At 39.3% G+C, this 18141-nt stretch overlaps 1 protein-coding gene across 1 annotated transcript in view; it reads left to right on the top strand.

Annotated features, from left to right (window-relative positions):
- Positions 1-18141, top strand: part of Aff4 (ALF transcription elongation factor 4) — a 72083-nt gene that overhangs the window by 46715 nt on the left and 7227 nt on the right. The window contains 14 exon segments of the mRNA XM_034506947.2: positions 950-1004; positions 2042-2079; positions 2386-2548; positions 3163-4080; positions 6003-6091; positions 7083-7323; positions 10027-10121; positions 11189-11222; positions 11224-11253; positions 11370-11506; positions 11746-11817; positions 13326-13419; positions 15038-15081; positions 15976-16196. Of these exon segments, the coding sequence (XP_034362838.1) occupies positions 950-1004; positions 2042-2079; positions 2386-2548; positions 3163-4080; positions 6003-6091; positions 7083-7323; positions 10027-10121; positions 11189-11222; positions 11224-11253; positions 11370-11506; positions 11746-11817; positions 13326-13419; positions 15038-15081; positions 15976-16196 (2231 nt within the window).

Raw genomic sequence — 18141 nt, 5'->3', positions numbered from 1 at the left:
AGTTGAAGTTTGAAAATTTGTACATGGTCATTTCTTACTTAAAACTCTCCTGCTTTTGTCTACTTGTCTTCTTAGCCAGGCAATCATGAACCACAAGTTTGACTCTGGAATTATGTTGTGGTTTTCAAAGTTATCTAATCTCTAGAAGTTACTCAGGTCCCTCTCTGTGGATTATTGGAGACAAAGAAGGAATTGCTTGATGCTTTGACTTTATCTTGCTTCTCTTTAGGAGTCTTATCTAGTGGACCAAAGCTCTATTAACATATATGTTACAATTAGAGACAAGGTTTTTGTAACAGGAATGTATATAAGTTTAACTAGAAAACAAACTTGAATGTTTTACCTGTGGAGCCAGCAGTCCTTCTGTTCCTACCAAGCCTATTGCTATCTTTGCAGAACACTAAATTCTGTTCTCTTTAAAAGTAATTTTTGGCTAGGCAGTGGTGGCACATGCCTTTTACCCTAGCATTTAGGAGGCAGAGGCAGGCACATCTCTGAGTCTGAGGCCAGCCTGATCTATAAAGTGATTTACAGGAGATCCAGGCCTACACAGAGAAACCCTGTCTTGAAAAAACAATAAAAAATGAAAAAAAATTTCCCCCAAGACAGGCTTTCCTTGTGTAAGGCTTGGCTGTCCTAGAAGTAGTTCTATAAACTAGGCTGACATAAAAAATTTTTTTAATGCATGGAAAGTTTAAGGCTTATAAAAATGGTTGATTTCCTTTAAAATGTTTTAGTATAATGTGAACAATTCCAAACAGAGAGAGAGAGAGAGAGAGAGAGAGAGAGAGAGAGAGAGAGTGTGTGTGTGTGTGTGTGTGTGTGTGTGTGTGTGTGTTTCAATTAAATTTTTGGCTAACACAATGATTATTCCTAGAGTTATTGGTAAATATTTAGGACTCTGGCCTGCTGTGACTAATTAATGCTTCTTTCTGCCTTTTTTCTCTAGTATGTTAAAAGATGACTTAAAACTAAGCAGCAGTGAAGATAGTGATGGGGAACAGGTATGTCAGTCCTATACGTTACTGTTTCATTGTGTCTTGGTTTAGGATCCAGTACCTTTTCTTTTTATAAGTTTTCTGACACTGAATGATTGCAGCCTTCTGTAATGTTTTTGAGCAGCTGCAGCTGCTGCTGCTGCTTCTCCTCCTTCTTCTAAATTGACATGTTTCATTAATACTTATTGTGGACCAAAACATTTTTGAAGCAGGAGATTGCTTACAAGAAATATTGATTGATTGATTGATTGATTGATTGATTGTATGTGAGTACACTGTACCTGTTTGTCTTCAGACACACCAGAAGAGGGCATCGATCCTGTTACAGATGGTTATGAGCCACCTTGTGGTTGCTGGGAACTGAATTCAGGTCTTCTGGAAGAGCAGTCAGTGCTCTTAACTGCTGAGCCATCTCTCCAGCCCCAGTTTTTTTTTTTTTTTTTTTTTTTTTTTTTTTTTAAAAAAAACAAAAAACAAAAAACATTTGTTAATATGCATGGGCTCCTTGGAACTGGAATTCCAGATGGTTGTGAGCACTATGTGGATGTTGGGAATTGAACCTGGATCCTCTGTAAGAGCAGCCTCTGCTCTTAACTGATAAGCCATCTCTCCAACCCCAATTTTTTTTTTTTTTTTAAGAATTATCCTAGAGACTCTTTTTTTTTTTTTTTTTTTTTTTAAATTTATTTTTATTTATTTATTTTTGTTAGTAGTGCTATTGGGCACTGAGCTATGCAAACTCTACTTCTTTAAGTGAAAACAGGGTCCTGGCTTGTTACTGTTTGTATGTTTGTGGAGTTTTGGTTGTTAGTTTTGTTTTGGAGCAGTCTCACCAAGGCCCAGGCTAGCCTCAGATTCATGATCCTGCTGCTTCTGCTTTCTGGGTGCTAAAAGTATTCTGTAATTTTTTTTTTAATCACTGTATTAAGTAAATATTAATTCATTTGTTAAAGGAGCCAGCTTGGTTTTATTTTTTAGTTCAGACATTTGTATTATTTAAATAGAGTATTATTCATTTATAATTTCTTATGCTTCATTTTTAGGATTGTGATAAGACAATGCCAAGGAGTACACCAGGAAGGTGGGGGATCTTTTTATTTTGTGGTTTGTGGTTGGTGGTTTGATAATTGAGGTTAGTCTGATTTATCATTGTGGGGCTGTGTCATTAGCAGCCTTATAAATAATGTCCATTGTAATGGTTGTATCATTGTAGAAATTAACAAAAATTGATTAATTTACATACTCAAACTGGGTGAATTTTAATGTTAAATCTGAGTATTATTAGCAGAGTGGTACACCAGAGACTTTTGGGGGATATCTACTTCATTTGTTTTGGATTCCTTATCTTACATCGTTAATATTGTCATTTCTCTTTTATCTCCTTCAGTAACTCTGAACCTTCACACCATAACAGTGAGGGAGCAGATAACTCCAGGGATGACTCGAGCAGCCACAGTGGATCTGAGAGCAGCTCTGGGTCTGACTCAGAGAGCGAAAGCAGCTCCAGTGACAGTGAGGCGAACGAGCCGTCCCAGAGCGCATCTCCTGAGGTGAGAGGGAAGGAGGGACACCTCGTACTTAAGCTCTGCTGACAGCTACTCCAGCCACCACTGCAGATTATCATCAAAGATACACAAGCCATGTGTCTGATAGAAAACTTAGACTTTTTTGGCTTACTTATTTTTGAAAAACTTGTTTTTAAACTTGTTTTAAAAGAGGATTTGCCTCTTAACAGGAGATTTATGCTATATAGTCACTGTGACTAAAATGAGTCTTATATCGTGTAATTGTACCATAGATTGGTACAGTGCAACTGAAAGTCTCTCCTAATACCTACATCATATGTTTACTTTCTAGAATTAAATCATTTGCAATACTGGCTTTCAAGTTGAACTCCTAACTGGAATAATGATTATTTAAAGGCCATTTGTAATAAGCTCTTCTTGTTGGTTCCATGTGTATACTCCAGCACTCAGGAGGCCAAGTGACTAGAGCCAATAATATTTTACCTGTGTTTTGATCCTGGCAGAAACATGACAAACAAATGCTTGTCACTTTAAGCATTTTTCTCTTTCCTCTTACTTGACTTTATAAAGAGGGGGAAAGCTTCAATATTGAGAAAACCCTACATCTATATATTTATCTGTTTTCTTTTCATTTTCAGCCTGAACCACCACCAACAAACAAGTGGCAACTTGATAATTGGTTGAACAAAGTGAACCCACATAAAGTATCTCCAGCTTCCTCTGTAGACAGCAACATCCCATCATCTCAAGCCTACAAGAAAGAAGGCCGGGAACAGGGCACAACCAGTAACTACACAGATCCAGGGGGCCCGAAAGAAACGAGCTCTGCCACCCCAGGACGAGACTCTAAAACCATCCAAAAGGGATCAGAAAGTGGCCGTGGGAGGCAGAAGTCTCCTGCACAGAGTGACAGCACCACACAGAGGAGAACTGTCGGCAAAAAACAACCCAAAAAACCTGAGAAGTCAGCTGCCGAAGAGCCTCGAGGAGGCCTGAAGATAGAAAGTGAGACTCCTGTAGACATGGCTACCAGCATGCCTTCTAGCAGACACAAAGCAGCCACCAAGGGCTCACGGAAACCTAACATCAAAAAGGAGTCGAAATCTTCCCCTCGACCTACAGCAGAGAAAAAGAAATATAAGTCAGCAAGTAAATCGTCCCAGAAATCTCGGGAAATCATAGAAACAGATACCTCGTCCTCAGATTCAGATGAGAGTGAGAGCCTCCCTCCCTCCTCACAGACTCCTAAGTACCCTGAAAGCAATAGGACTCCTGTCAAACCCTCCTCAGTGGAGGAAGAAGATAGCTTTTTTCGGCAACGCATGTTCTCTCCTATGGAAGAGAAGGAGCTCCTTTCCCCACTCAGTGAGCCTGATGACAGGTATCCACTTATTGTGAAGATTGACCTGAATCTTTTGACTAGAATACCCGGGAAGCCTTACAAAGAAACAGAGCCACCCAAGGGGGAAAAGAAAAATGTTCCAGAAAAACACCCGAGAGAGGTACAGAAGCAAGCCTCAGAAAAAGCTTCCAACAAAGGCAAGAGGAAACACAAGGTCTGTATCAGGTTGATGGTTCTTTTTCATTTTTAGAAATATTTTTTCTTATTTTCCATATCCTTAAGTATCTTAATATTAAAATACTAGCTATTTTTAAAATAATTTTATTTATGTGTCTATGAGTGTGTGTTTTATGTGTCTGTCTGTCTCTATCTGTTGTCTGTTTACTTGTCTGTGTCTGTGTGTATCTATGTCTGTATATTCACTCAGGCTGTTGTATGCTCCTGTGGAGGCCAGTGGAGGATGTCAAATTTTCTGGAGCCAGTTACAGCCAGTTGTAAGCTGCCTGACACTGTTACTAGTATCTTACCTTTGGTCCTGCTTGAAGAGTAACAAGTATCCTTAACTGCTGAGCCATCTTATCCCCAAGTACTTGCTATTTTGACTTTACATTACGTAGTCACTGTTGCTTTTGAATTATATTTTATTGACTTGTGTGTATATGCACATATTTACACTATAGTGCATAACTGGAAACCAGAGAAGACCTTGTGGGAGCCGATTCTTTCCTTCTGCCATGTGATCCCAGGGACTGAGCTCAGGTTGCCAGTCTTTACCCACTGAGACATCTTGCCAGTCCCTATTGTTCATTTTTAGATACCAGCATCTGAAATGCTATGGAAATATAGTTTATGGATCAGGAGCTGTAAGGGAAAATAGTGATTGAGCACAAAGCCCCATTGAGACTACATGTGGAACAGTTTCTCTTAGTGTTCTGTCTCCTTAAATAAAGCAAGTTAGTTTCTTCTTAAATAAGACCTCTGAGCAGAGTGTATGGTGGCCAGGCTAAAAGTGGACTTTAATGTAATCCATGCATCCTTTGCTGTCTTAGCCTCAAGTCAACTGACTCACTAATTTTCTGACAGATACGTTCATAAGAATTTTACCCATCCAATATTTACTTATGTGCCTAGCTTTTTTCCATTAACACAGGTCAGAACTGAGAACATTCCCCAGGGCTAAGTATGTAGCTTAATGGTAGAGCTCTTGCTGAGCATGTGTAAAACCCTGGATGCAGTTCCAAGAAGAAGGAAAAGTCTGTGAGTTCATAGCCTGCTCTCATCTTAAATACTTCCAAGATAAAAGCATGGCTTTGTATAAGATCAGCTTTATACAGAGCGTATATTTATGTATGTGCATCATCTTGTGCCAAGGGATCAAAAAAAGGTATTGGATGCCCTGGAATTTGAGTTACAGATGGTTATGAGCCACCATGTGAGTGCTTAGAACTCCTAGAGGTTTTCTCTACAAGAGCAGCCAGTGGCTTTTAACCACTATGACATCTTTCCAGCCCTCCCCTAGAATTAGAATTTTGGTAAAGTATCAGGGCCAATTCCTGGATACTATACTGATAAGTACTATGAGGAGACCCTTAGTCACAGGTGCAGTCTGTAGATGACTTTTTCTCACGTCTTCATTTATCTGAATTTAATCATTTGACAGCAAACAGACTCGTCTGTTACATTAGGAGTAGAATATTTGTTTGTATTTTTATTGCTTATTACGTAAAGCAGTTGGAAAACTTAGATTCACCTATGGAAGTAACATCAACAGTAGATAGGTTTGCCACTTATAGTTCAGCCAAGAAATTTTTCAGAGATAAAGAGTCTTATCTGTTAGCAAGTACCAGTATGTTCAAGTGCTGATGAAACTACAGAGTTGGAACTTCTTTGCAGTGCTAGCAGAACTGTGAGATGCAGCTGCTTTGGATTACAGTTTGGCAGTTTCTCAAAAAAGCTGAATATATAGTTACCTTATGATCCATCAATTATAGTCCTAGGAATATATCCAAGAAAGAAATAGAAATATATATCCACACTAAAGTATTGTAGTGCTCACAGCCACATCCTTTCACTCTATGGATCTAACATAGGACACCCTTGTCAAGCTTACAACCTACTGTTTCTGTTTTTGTCCAGAATGATGATGATAACCGAGCCAGTGAGAGCAAAAAACCCAAAACGGAGGACAAGAACTCATCAGGCCACAAGCCATCCAGCAATAGAGAGTATGTTTCCAAATCATGTTGCATGACCATATTGGCTATGTTTATTGTTTGTTGTTTGGTACTTTTTGAAATGCTTCAGAGTATTCTTTTTAGTTGACTGAATGTCATACATATATGTGCACACATCGATAGTAAGAGCTGTGCATTTAGCTAATAGAGATGGGAAGCTATTGCTCTTCTTTTTTTTAGTGAGATAAGAATATCTCCTAGTTAGGGTTTCTATTGCTGTGATGAAACACCATGACCAAAAGCAACTTGGGGAGGAAAGGGTTTATTTGGCTTATTCTTCCATATCACTTTAACTGTTCATCATAGAAGGAAGTCAGGATAGGGACTCAAACAAAGCAGGAACCTGGAGGTAGAAGTTGATGCAGAGGCCACAGAGGAGTGGTGGCTACTGGCTTGCTCCTCATGGCTTGCTCAGACTGATTTCTTATAGAACCCAGGGCCACCAGACCAGAGATGGCACCACCCACAATGGGCTGGGTCCTCTCCAATATCAACCACTATTAAGAAAATGCTCTACAGGCTTCCCTGCAAGCCCAGTCTTATGGGATCATTTTCTCACTTGAGGCTCCCATGATTCTAGCCTGTGTTGAGTTGTTATAAAACTAGCCAGCACAGAATATGAGATAAAGAGTTACAGTAAAGCTTCATCATTTTCTGGGTAGCTTATCTGCAACTTGAAAGAGACTAGTAACTTGTAAGCATTAATCTTTTCACAATTTATCTATTTACTCAATTTTATTAAGCATTTATTTTGTGGCAGATTGTTCTAGGCACTGGGCATGATTGTGGAAAAGAGAATACAGATAAATTCCTACTTGATGGAATTTCGTCTTTTTGTTTTTGTAATCAGCATATGGAGAATGTATTTGCAAATTTGTCCTATAAGAAGGTGAAAAGAGATAGAAAAATCCTTTACTCTTGTATCACTATGCAGAAATAAGAGCACTTGGGATTTTTTTATTTTTTTATTTTTTGGGATCAGGTCATCTAAGCAGAGTAGTACAAAAGAAAAGGATTTGCTGCCTTCACCTGCTGGGCCTGTTCCTTCAAAAGATTCAAAAACAGAGCATGGCTCTCGGAAGAGGACTGTGAGTCAGTCGTCGTCCTTAAAGTCTAGCAGTACCAGTAACAAAGAGAACAGTGGTAGCAGCAAGAACAGCTCCTCCACGGCAAAGCAGAAGAAGACTGAAGGGAAGGTTTCCAGCAGCTCCAAAGAGGCCAAGGTATGGTGCTGGGGCTTCAGCCTTTGAAAATCACCCTCATGTCTTCCTGAGGTGATGCTGCTGTTTGTAAACAGCTCATTAAGACTATAGGCCTGTGCAGTTTTTAAAATGAATGGGGAGGAGACTGAGTCTCTGTCTGTCTGTCTGTCTGTCTGAGAGGACAACTTTCAGGAGTCAGTTCACATCTTTCATCTTGGAGTAGGATCTCCCTATTGCTGCTGCTGCATACCCTGGGTTAGCTGGGTGATTTTCCTCTATAGGAGAGGTGAGGCTGGACATCATGCCACCACATCTGGCTTTTTTTTTTTTTTTTTTTTTTTTTTTTTTGCGGTAGAGTCTCACTGTGTAGCTTTGGCTGGCCTGGAACTCACAGAGATCCGTTTGCCTCTGCCTCTTGAGTATTTGGACTGAAAGTGTGTGCTACCAAACCTGGCTTTCAAATGGTTGCCCTTAACATAGTAATGATACAATTGAATAGTCTTGGTGTTTATAGACTGAAATTTCGATCTAAGAAGGGTTTTCAAGGGTCTGCTTTATTGTTTGTTAGTTTGTTGAGACAGAATTTCTCTGTGTAGCCTTGGCTGGCCTGGAACCTGCTCTGTAGACCAGTCCACCCTGGAGTATATTCTTAAAAACTTAAATATATTCTTAATTGTTACTTAACTACTGTAATGTCATAGACTTGCTCTGACATGAACATCTTAGAAAGCGTATGACCGATCTAGTCACTTGGGAGGCTGGGTCAGGTGGGTCAGGTTTTGTTTCATGTGCAACTTAGGCTTCATAGTGAGATTCTGTCTTAAGAAAAAAAAGCAAAAACAAACAAACAAACAAAAAAACCCAAACGATTGCCAGGCAGTGGTGGTGCATACCTTAAATCCCAGCACTCAGGAGGCAGAGAGAGGTGGATCTCTGTGAGTTTGAGCCCTTGGGAGGCAGAGTCAGGAGGATCTCTGAGTTCAAGGACAGCTTGGTCTATGGAGTGAGTTCCAGAACAGTCAGGGCTACACAGAGAAAGTCTGTCTAAAAAACATATAGATATGTGTGTATGTATATATGGTATATTTATGTATATGATATATAATATAATTGTGTATATAAAATTCACAAGATTATTAAGTAAACAAAAGTTTGGAAAATGAGTATTCTAGACTGCTACATGCTGTTACAGCCTATTAAATGTGGTAGCTAAAGATTTTAAGTTTAAGTAAGTAGAATTACGAGCCTTTCAAGCTGAGTTGTACAGATAGATCTCCCTCCAAACAAGCAGCCTATTTCTTTAGGAACTTGGGGAGCTCACCAGCATCACGGGACAGTGCTCGTTTGCCAGTCTTCATTGCTCCTCCTCTTATATGCTTACCGGCTCTTCTGCCGTTTCGCAACCTTTTTGATACAGAATTGGAGGCTTCCATGTTAATTTCTGAGCTCACATGCTCATCAGGAGCTGGAGTTATACAGCAGTTATGAGCCACTGATCAAACTCAAGTCTCCTAGATGAGCAAGAAGTGCTCTCATTCCTGAACCATCTTTCCAGCCCCTTAGACTACCTTAAAACAACAGCAAAACCTATCTAACTCTTATTTCAGAAGGTAGCTGAAGAACTAACAACCATACTAAATAGTTAACTTAGGCTTTAGTAGTGAACCTCTTTTTGTTTTTCTTTTGTTTGTTTTTTGAGACAGGATCTCACTATGTAGCCCAGAACTTACTGCATAGACCGGGCTGTTTTTGAACTTACAGTTCAGTTGAGTGTTAGAATTAAAGGCATGTGCCACCACACCCAGGACCTATTTTCGTGAGTGGTACTGTGGTACTGCCTTTTACTTCTCTGTGTGTGTGCGCATGTGCATGCGTGCAGGCGCTTACGATGCAGCAGCACTCCGCACGCCCCCAGAGTGTGCCCATGCATGTGTGCAGAGGCCAAGGGAGGGCCTTTGGTGTTGTTTCCTATTAAACTTTATCTAATTTTTTTAGTTTTTAAGTTTTTGTTTTGTTTTGTTTTTATGTATGAGTGTTTTGCATGTGTGTATGTGTGATATGTACCACTTGTACGCCTGGTGCCAGAGGTCAAAAAAGGGTATTGGATCCCTTGAGCTAGAGTTACAGATGGTTGTGAGACATGATGTGGGTGCTTGGGACCAAACTCAGGTACTCTGCAACAGCAACTAGTGCTCTTAACTGCTGAGCCCTCTCCAGCCCTTTCTCTTATTGAGACAGGTTTTTTTTGTTTTTGTTTTTTTTGGACCTGAAGCTCGCACTATTTCAGCACTGCTGCTCCCTGCCTGTCTCATCCTCACAACCCTAGTGTTGTCAGAGCATGCAGCCACATCCAGCTCTTATGCAGAAACTCGGAATTTGAACTCAGGTTCTCTTGCTTCAAAGCACATGTGCTTACCCACTCAGCCATCTCCCCAACCAGTACTGCCATTTTGATACTCAGTTCATATCTTCCTTATGTTTTAACAAGTACCTAGCCTAAATCCCTTGCACATAGTAGACTCTTAATAAGTATAAAAATAAATCTTTTGGTTTATATAAAATGGACCCAGTGTGTTTGGTTATATAAAATGAACTCAATCTTCTGTTGGGTAGAAGCAATATAAAATTTAAAACTTGTCTTAGCAGTGGCTGAAGAAGTGAGATTAGCTTCATTTTTAAACTCCTGACAATTTTCAACTTAGTTGTGTCTATTCTTTTGGTCAGGAGAAGGCTCCAAATAGCTCCTCTAATTGTCCTCCGTCCACACCAACTCCTGATTCCTCAAAGCCTCGGAGAACAAAGCTTGCCTTTGATGACAGGTGAGATACATTTTGTGGGTTTTGTTTTTTTTGGTTTTTTTTGGTTTGTTTTGGTTTGGTTTTTTTTTGTTTTTTTGTTTGTTTTTTTTTTTTTGTTTTTTTTTTTTTGAGACAGAATTTTCTACTGGCCTGGAGCTCGGTGACCATGCTGGCTTCAAACTCTTAGAGGTTGGCCTGCTTCAGCCTCCTGAGTGTTTGGATTAAAGGCATGTACCACCAAGCCAGCTGTAAAGAGGTAAATATATTTTCATGTATGCATTTTAGAAATTCCAGTCAGCATATAATAAACACACTTAAGTACATCAGGTCCTATATGATTAATACTTGTATCTGACCTATGGAATATCAGACTGTAACATAAAAGTGTCTTTAGTCCAGCTCCTCCTTTAACAGCCAGTGGCTCTCCAGAGTGACAGGAAGGATGTTCTTCCTAGAGCTGTTCCTGCACTCAGTACCACTGCTGATAACAGCAGTCTTCTCAGATAAGCAGTGTTACTTTCTTTCTTTCTCTTGCCTTCTGTCAGAATGTACTACTCATATATATATGAGGATATATAAATAGGATATATATATATATATCCTATTTATCTATCTATCTATATCTATCTATATCTATCTATCTATATCTTTTTTATCTATCTATATCTATATCTATATATCTATATATCTATATCTATATCTATATCCTATTTACTCTTGATTAAAACAAAACATACCAAAAAAAAAAAAAAAACCTTGAGTAAGCTAATGTTTAATACTAGGGAACTTGATCTCTGTGTGTGTACTTGAGTAGAAGATTTGCCATAGTAGCCCATAATCTATGTTCTTAATCTATATACATTTGTCAAGAAATTGAAATGTTTGTTAATAGTTTATTATTGTTATAAAATGTTTAGTAATCATTCACTTCTTGAGAATGTGAAAGCTGTAAGATAGTAAAGACTAAAACAATAATTTTATTTTAGTAATTTTCTTAGGAAATGTTGACTAATTTAGGAAAATTTTATTTTAGTAATTTTCTTAGGAAATGTTGACCATTTTTATTTATAAAAAAATTTATTTTGCAGAAATTATTCAGCAGACCATTATTTACAAGAAGCAAAAAAAACTCAAACACAATGCAGATGCTTTGGTATGTAAATATTCTTCCTGATGTGCTTCATCAAGCTAATATTCAAGTTTTAACTCGTGTTCCCTTCAGTTGTCTATATTTGCAGTGGATCATTAATCAGCGTTGTTTTCCTTTAGTCTGATAGGTTTGAGAAAGCCGTGTACTACCTTGATGCTGTAGTGTCTTTCATTGAGTGTGGGAATGCATTAGAGAAGAACGCTCAGGAATCCAAGTCCCCATTCCCTATGTACTCAGACACGGTGGAGCTCATTAAGTAAGTGGGGACCTTGACGCTTCATTGGAATATCTTTATCATTTATTATTGTTACTTAGTTATTTGATTAACATAGTATAGTGAACTAGGAAGATACTTAGTGTTCCGTTTTCCTTAGGAAGATTTTAGTGGGTGTTTTATTTAGGGTTGATTTTGATTATTTTGAGAACATAAGAAGTTTTAAGATCAAGGTGAAATATTTCTGTTCTACTTGGTTTGTTTTTTATCCCAACTCATAGATACACTATGAAACTAAAGAATTATTTGGCACCAGATGCTACAGCTGCAGACAAGAGACTCACAGTACTTTGGTAAGTGTTTTGTCTTCTAGCCTTTGCTGGGAGATAGGCAGTTCTTTGATGAATTGTGCTGTGTGTGCTTTTATGAGTAGTATCCTTGAATCAGTCTTCTACAACTCCTTCATAAACCTTAACAGTCAAACAGGAAAGAGCTCAAACCATACTGAAAGGTTTTAGCTCCTGTCTTTAATCCACTGCCCTCTTGATGAAAGTGCAGGAGTAGAACCCTGCATTGAATTAAGTGACCACTTTTTAAAGCTCTTCTTTCTATATATGCCCCTTTTCTTAGTTAGGGTTTTCATTGTCTGAAGAGACACCATGACCAAGACCACTCATATAAAGGAAGACATTTAATTGGGGCTAACTTACAGTTTCAGAGGTTTAGTCCATTATCATCATGGCAGGAAGAAGCATGGCAGCAACCAGGCAGGCATGGTGCTGGAGAGGGAGCTGAGAGTTCTATATCTAGTTCTTTATCAGAAGGCATCCAGAAGGAGGCTCTCTTCCCACACTGTGCAGAGCTTGAGCATAGGACCTTAAAGCCCACCCCAACATGACACACTTCCTCCAATAAGGCTACACCTCCTAGTAGTGTCATTTCCCATGGGCCAAGCATATTCAACCCACCACACCTGTTTGTTTTTTTTTTTCAGAGAGATATCTGTTCATTTGTTCGAGTTGCATACTTGACCAGGCACTGTGTTTACACTAGAAATGTACCTGTGAACTGTTTGACATTACTCTGCACGTTATGGAGTCTAAACTCCAGTAAGAAGAGACAGAAACTAATCAATCACATGAATATGCAAACAAATTATTTGAAAGAAAAGAATACCCAGGCCAGGCATGGTAGCCCATACTTTTAATCCCAGTACTCAGGAGGTAGAGGCAGGTGGATCTCTGTGAGTTTGGGGTCAGACTGGTTTACATATGGAGAGTTTCAGGATTTCTAGGAAGATAGAATAGAGAGAGACCTTGTCTCAAAAAGTAAAGAATCTCTACTCTATAAGAGTAGATGGTTGGGAGATTGAAGACTTGCTCTGGAAGTGGCAGCATAGGCAGGGGCAGGACTGTGGGGAAGAATGGAAAAGTTGGAAGGAACTGAAAGACCAGTGAATGGGAAAGTGGCCTAAAGTGGTCTTTACTGGGTGTGTGAGCAGAAACAATAATTGTGTGGGCTGAACTATATGAGCTGAGTCAGTGTTGGTATATTCCGTCTCACTCATAGTGTTCAGTTTTCTACTTTCACTTTTTAACTCTTAAAAGGTATTTGAATTATGGTATGTTGGTGTAGTCTTAATTTTGAATGTCAGTAATAATGGAATGTTAGGAGTTCCTTAGCTACTTTCCTTTCCCTATGGTGTGTTCCATATTAAGCTGACATCTTGGTTTTATTTGAGAGCTAACATTGACCCTGGGCTATGATTGCTCACATAAAGCCAGTTCTATATTCCTACACAATGGAAAGACTGCTTGTCGATGTAGCATGTCTAAATACACTGCTCTTTCCCACTACCTAGCCTGAGATGCCAGTCCTTGTTGTACCTGAGGCTGTTCAAACTGAAGAAGGAGAACGCTCTGAAGTACTCCAAGACGCTAACTGAGCACCTGAAGGTAAGTATGTATAACGAAGTCCATTGCCTACCCAACAAAATGTGCAAACCTTCCCATCCCTGTCCCAGAGATACTCTCACATTTAGGCACAACATAACAAGAGAGGAACAAACTAACTACTGCTTGGAATTCTCAGATATGTTTGTGCTTTCTTGGGAAAGCCTTCAAATGTGTCTATTGGATTACAAAATTTTCATAGCTATAAACAATAGCCATGTCTATGCTGGAAAACGTTCATTATCACCTTTCTTCAAACTGTTACCTGGTTTTGTTTTGTTTCTTACACTACTAGGGATGGAGTCCAGTGCTTGCACATTCTAAGCAAGTGCCCAACCACTGAACCACACACCCAGCCCAAAGTTATTGTAGTATCCTAAATATCTTCTTTTTTGTTGTTGTTTTTAAGTTTCAAGCTAGTACCATATAAATTCCCCCAAATCCTGTTGTAGTTAGGACTTTAAAACTCCTCCATAACTCACTGTTGCCTATAGGCTCAAGGTCTAGCCTACAAGATCCTCAAGCATCTCTTATTCCTTGTCTAAACCCCTCTGTGTACAACCTAGATGGGTCATGGGTGTTCTCTTTTCTGCCTGGTTTTGTTTGTATATGACTTGTTTCCATGTGGTTTTTTTTTTTTTCTCTTCCTTTCATTTATCTCTGTGATTCATTGTTTTCCCTCCTCCTTTTTCTTTTTCTCCCCCAATTTTTTCTGCCCAGTCTGCCCACGTGTGGAACCCCTGCTCCCTGGGAACTCACCTCCCCACTCAGGGAGAGCCTGGTTAGGGCCGAGGGAGGCCCCAGTCTCAGACCTTCCCAGGGGCCCCCGAAGAGTGAGGAGCACTCAGCACCTGGCCTGGCTGATGAGCTTCCTCTGCCCCCAATTTTTCAAGACAGGGTTTCTCTGTGTAATAGTCCTGGCTGTCCTGGACTTGCTTTGTAGACTGGGCTAGCTTTGAGCTCACAGAGACCCACCTGCTTCTGTCTTTCGAGTGCTGTGATTAAAGTCATGCACCACCAAGCCCTCCTACTTGTAGTTTCTTTGCATCGTCTTTGAATTCTTCTAGAACAACCTAGCTTTTCACTTAGTAACTTCTTTCTGTTATGCATTCACTCATTCTGTATTGTTGTTTTTAAAGATTTTTTGGGTTTAAGAGTACTGGTTGCTATTCCAAAAAACCATATTCAATTCCCAGCATTCACATGACCACTTAGAACTCCCTGTGTACCATAGGCTCTGACATCCTCTGCCCTCTGATGACATCAGGACTGCATGTGATGCACTGATATACGTGTAGGCAAAACCACCTATACATTTAAAAAAATACTAAAACATTTGAAGTATCACTTGGAGTAGATCAGCTGCCCGGCTTGGGTGCTGAGATACAAAGCCAGGTCCTCTGGAAGAGTAACAGTTGCTCGTAACCACTGAGCCATTTCTAGTCTCATGTTACTTTTCTGTGATAGTGTCTCATCTAGTCTGAGCTGACCTCAAACTCACTATGGAGCCAGTTTTGTAAAGTTCTCAAGATTAACCCTAGCCCAACACTTTGGAAGATATTGAATGCTTCAAAAGTTATATATATATTGCTGTTAAATAAATTTATTTTTTTCCATGCAGAATTCTTACAGTAATTCTCAAGCGCCTTCACCTGGCTTGGGGAGGTAGGTACAATTTTCTTCTCTGAAATATTTCTGATTAATTATTTGTGGATCAGAGTAGAAATGGACAGTACAATGGTTACTACTTTTAAAGTATTACAATCTCTAGTAAGGTGTTTTAAATGTTATTTTTTGATGTTTGGAATTGAACCCAGGGCCTTTTGCATGCTTTCCTACTGTGTTTTGCCTCTAGAAAAGTATTTTTAAAATTATTCTTTCCAACTTAATAGTTTTAAATATAAAAAATTTTAGAAAGGTTAGAAATGAGACATGTCAACATTTCAGACATCTGAGTTGGCTTTTGGTTTGGTTTTGTTTCCCCCTCCTACCATATAGGCTCATAGATATGCTTATGTTGTCTGGCTTGGTGGCAAGCATTCTTATCCCTGAGCCATTTCTCTAGCCCCAGATAAGTTTTTATCAGTACCTCTAGTCTTCTCAGGTTTATTTTCATAGTTATTTAGATTTGTTACAGTGATTTTAACTTCACTCAGGTCTTTGCATTGCTAGAGTATAGTGGCTTGGTCTTGATTTATCTTCCATTTCCACATTAATGCCTTCCACCTACATATAAAAGGGGAACAAACACCCTGCAAACTTTTACATTTTCTTTTTCATTTTCTAAGTTTATCTATGGAGTCTTTGTGTTAATGTGAGTTGACATTCCATCTTATCTTTCCTTGTCTACCCACAAAACTCAGAGCCTTTGCATGCTAACAAGTGCTCTCCCACTGAGCCGTGTCCTTTTTAATTTGTTCTTTTGAGGTAGGCCCCCTCCCCCATGTGACTTTCATCATCCTGTAGTATGTTGATTTCATAGTATTCATTATGTATGTATGAATAAGCATCCTGGTTTTTTTTGTTTTTTGTTTTTTTTGTGTGTATGTGTGTGTGTAGCAAAGCTGTTGGGATGCCCTCCCCTGTTTCTCCAAAGCTGTCACCAGGCAATTCTGGAAGTTACTCTTCTGGGGGAAGTAGTGCTTCAGCAAGTGGCTCTTCGGTGACCATTCCACAGAAAATCCACCAGATGGCAGCAAGCTACGTCCAGGTTACATCCAACTTCCTCTATGCCACAGAAATTTGGGACCAAGCTGAACAGCTTTCCAAAGAACAGAAAGGTTTGTTGGGCACTTGATAAACTTTGATGATAGAATAGTTAAAAGAAATGTTTGTGATTTAGTCAAGTATGTAGAGACTATTTATTTTGTGGTTTAAAGACAATCATAATTTGCTAATAACCTCCTTTGCTTACATACTACATATTTGCCTCACATACTACATGTGACTAGATGTGGTTAAAATACCCTCGGGAGTATTTTAACCACATCTAGTCACATCTAGTCTATGTAGGAGTGCATAGCTCCTTGTTACATTACTTTCCCAGCATGCATAAGGCCCTGGGTTTGGCCCCTAACGTGAAGGATGGGGACAGATGGACTGATGTGGGGGAACAAAGACAAACAGCTTGTGTGGTACTAGTGACACCAGCTAAACTAGAAACAGTTCTTGGTTTAAGACAGATGTCTCTCTATTGTGACATATTGAATGTAGCTCAGGAGGCAGTACCTTGTCTACCATCAACTTTCCCTGTAGTCTCAAATATACCTTAAACAGAAGAGTAGTTGACACCTGCAGGATGGCTCATTAGGTAAAGGTGCTTACCACGAAGCCCGAGTTCAAGCCCCAGGACCTACTTGGTGAAAGGTGAAAAGAGACACCATAGAGTTCTCTTCTGACTCAACACAAGTACACTGACACATCCACAGACAGATAAATGTAAGAGAGAGAACCATTAAAAATATAGCAATGGATTTGTTTTATATAGTATCCAAGCAAGATTTAAATGCTGCATTTTGTAAGTGTCTTGAGTAGCTCTCCCCCTTATTTGGCCATGCCACTGGTGTTGAGAAGAAACTGGATCATAGACAATGTCATTCTACATAATGACCATTTCTTCCTCATGCTACCATTGCGTTTGTCATTTTATCTTTCTTAGTTCCTTCCTATTGATTAGATTCAAGTTTAGTATTTAGATATAATGCTCTAGGTGGTGCATCTTACATGACTATACCTAGTTACCTAAGGTATTGAGTTAGTGTTCTGTTGCTGTGAACAAACACCATGACTACTGCAACTCTTATTAATGAAACCATTTGATTGGGACTGACACAGTTCAGAGGTTCAGTCAATTATCATGACAGGAAGCATTGTGGCATACAGGCAGACATGGTGTTGGAGAAGTAGCTAAGAGTTCTACATCTGGCTTTTTAGGCAGCAGAAAGAAACAGTGATGCCACTAGGCCTGGCTTCGGCTTCTGAGGCCTTCAAGCTTGACCACAGAGCTAGACTTCCTCCAGCAAGACCACACCTATTCCAACAAGATCACATCTCCTAACTCATTCATGATGAGCTTATGGGATCCATTTTTTTCAAACCACCACAGGTATTTACCCTGTATTGATATTAAGATTCATCAGACCTGAGCCAGTTGATGTGGCACATGCCTTTAATCCCAGCACTTGGGAAGCCAAAGGCAGGTGAATCTTTGAGTTCAAGGCCAGCCTGGTCTAAGAGCAAGTTCCAGGATAGCCAAGACCCTTACACAGAGAAACCCTATTTCAAAAATACCAAATGAGTAAGTAAATAAGTACATAATCATCAGACTAAGCGTGGTGAAGTAGGCATATAGTCTCTGAAGGGATTGCAAGTTGAAAAACAGTCTGAACTACATTGCCCTGTCTTTAAAAAAATTTTTGACATTAATAGGTTATTATGTGGTGTCACTTTGATGAGCATGATATAACATTTCCTTTTAAACTTTAACTTACACTTTTTGACTTTAACTTACATTTTGACTATTGCCTAGGTCCATTATTAGGAAAAAAAATTCATTATGTGCCAGGTATAGTAGTGCCTGCCTGTAAGCTTAGATTTTTCAAAACCTTCTTTAATAAGGGCTCTCAAACATTTCGACCCCTCTTCTAGCCCACCGTCCAAAAGGGTAGGGGAGAAAAGATGGTAAATAGGACAAGGGGGTGTGGACCTGTTTGGAAGTGATTCTTT

This window comes from Arvicanthis niloticus, chromosome 6, assembly GCF_011762505.2.
Source record: "Arvicanthis niloticus isolate mArvNil1 chromosome 6, mArvNil1.pat.X, whole genome shotgun sequence".
Lineage (NCBI taxonomy): Eukaryota > Metazoa > Chordata > Mammalia > Rodentia > Muridae > Arvicanthis > Arvicanthis niloticus.
Note: the sequence above shows the minus strand (reverse complement) of the source record. Positions and strands in the feature narration are given on the sequence as shown.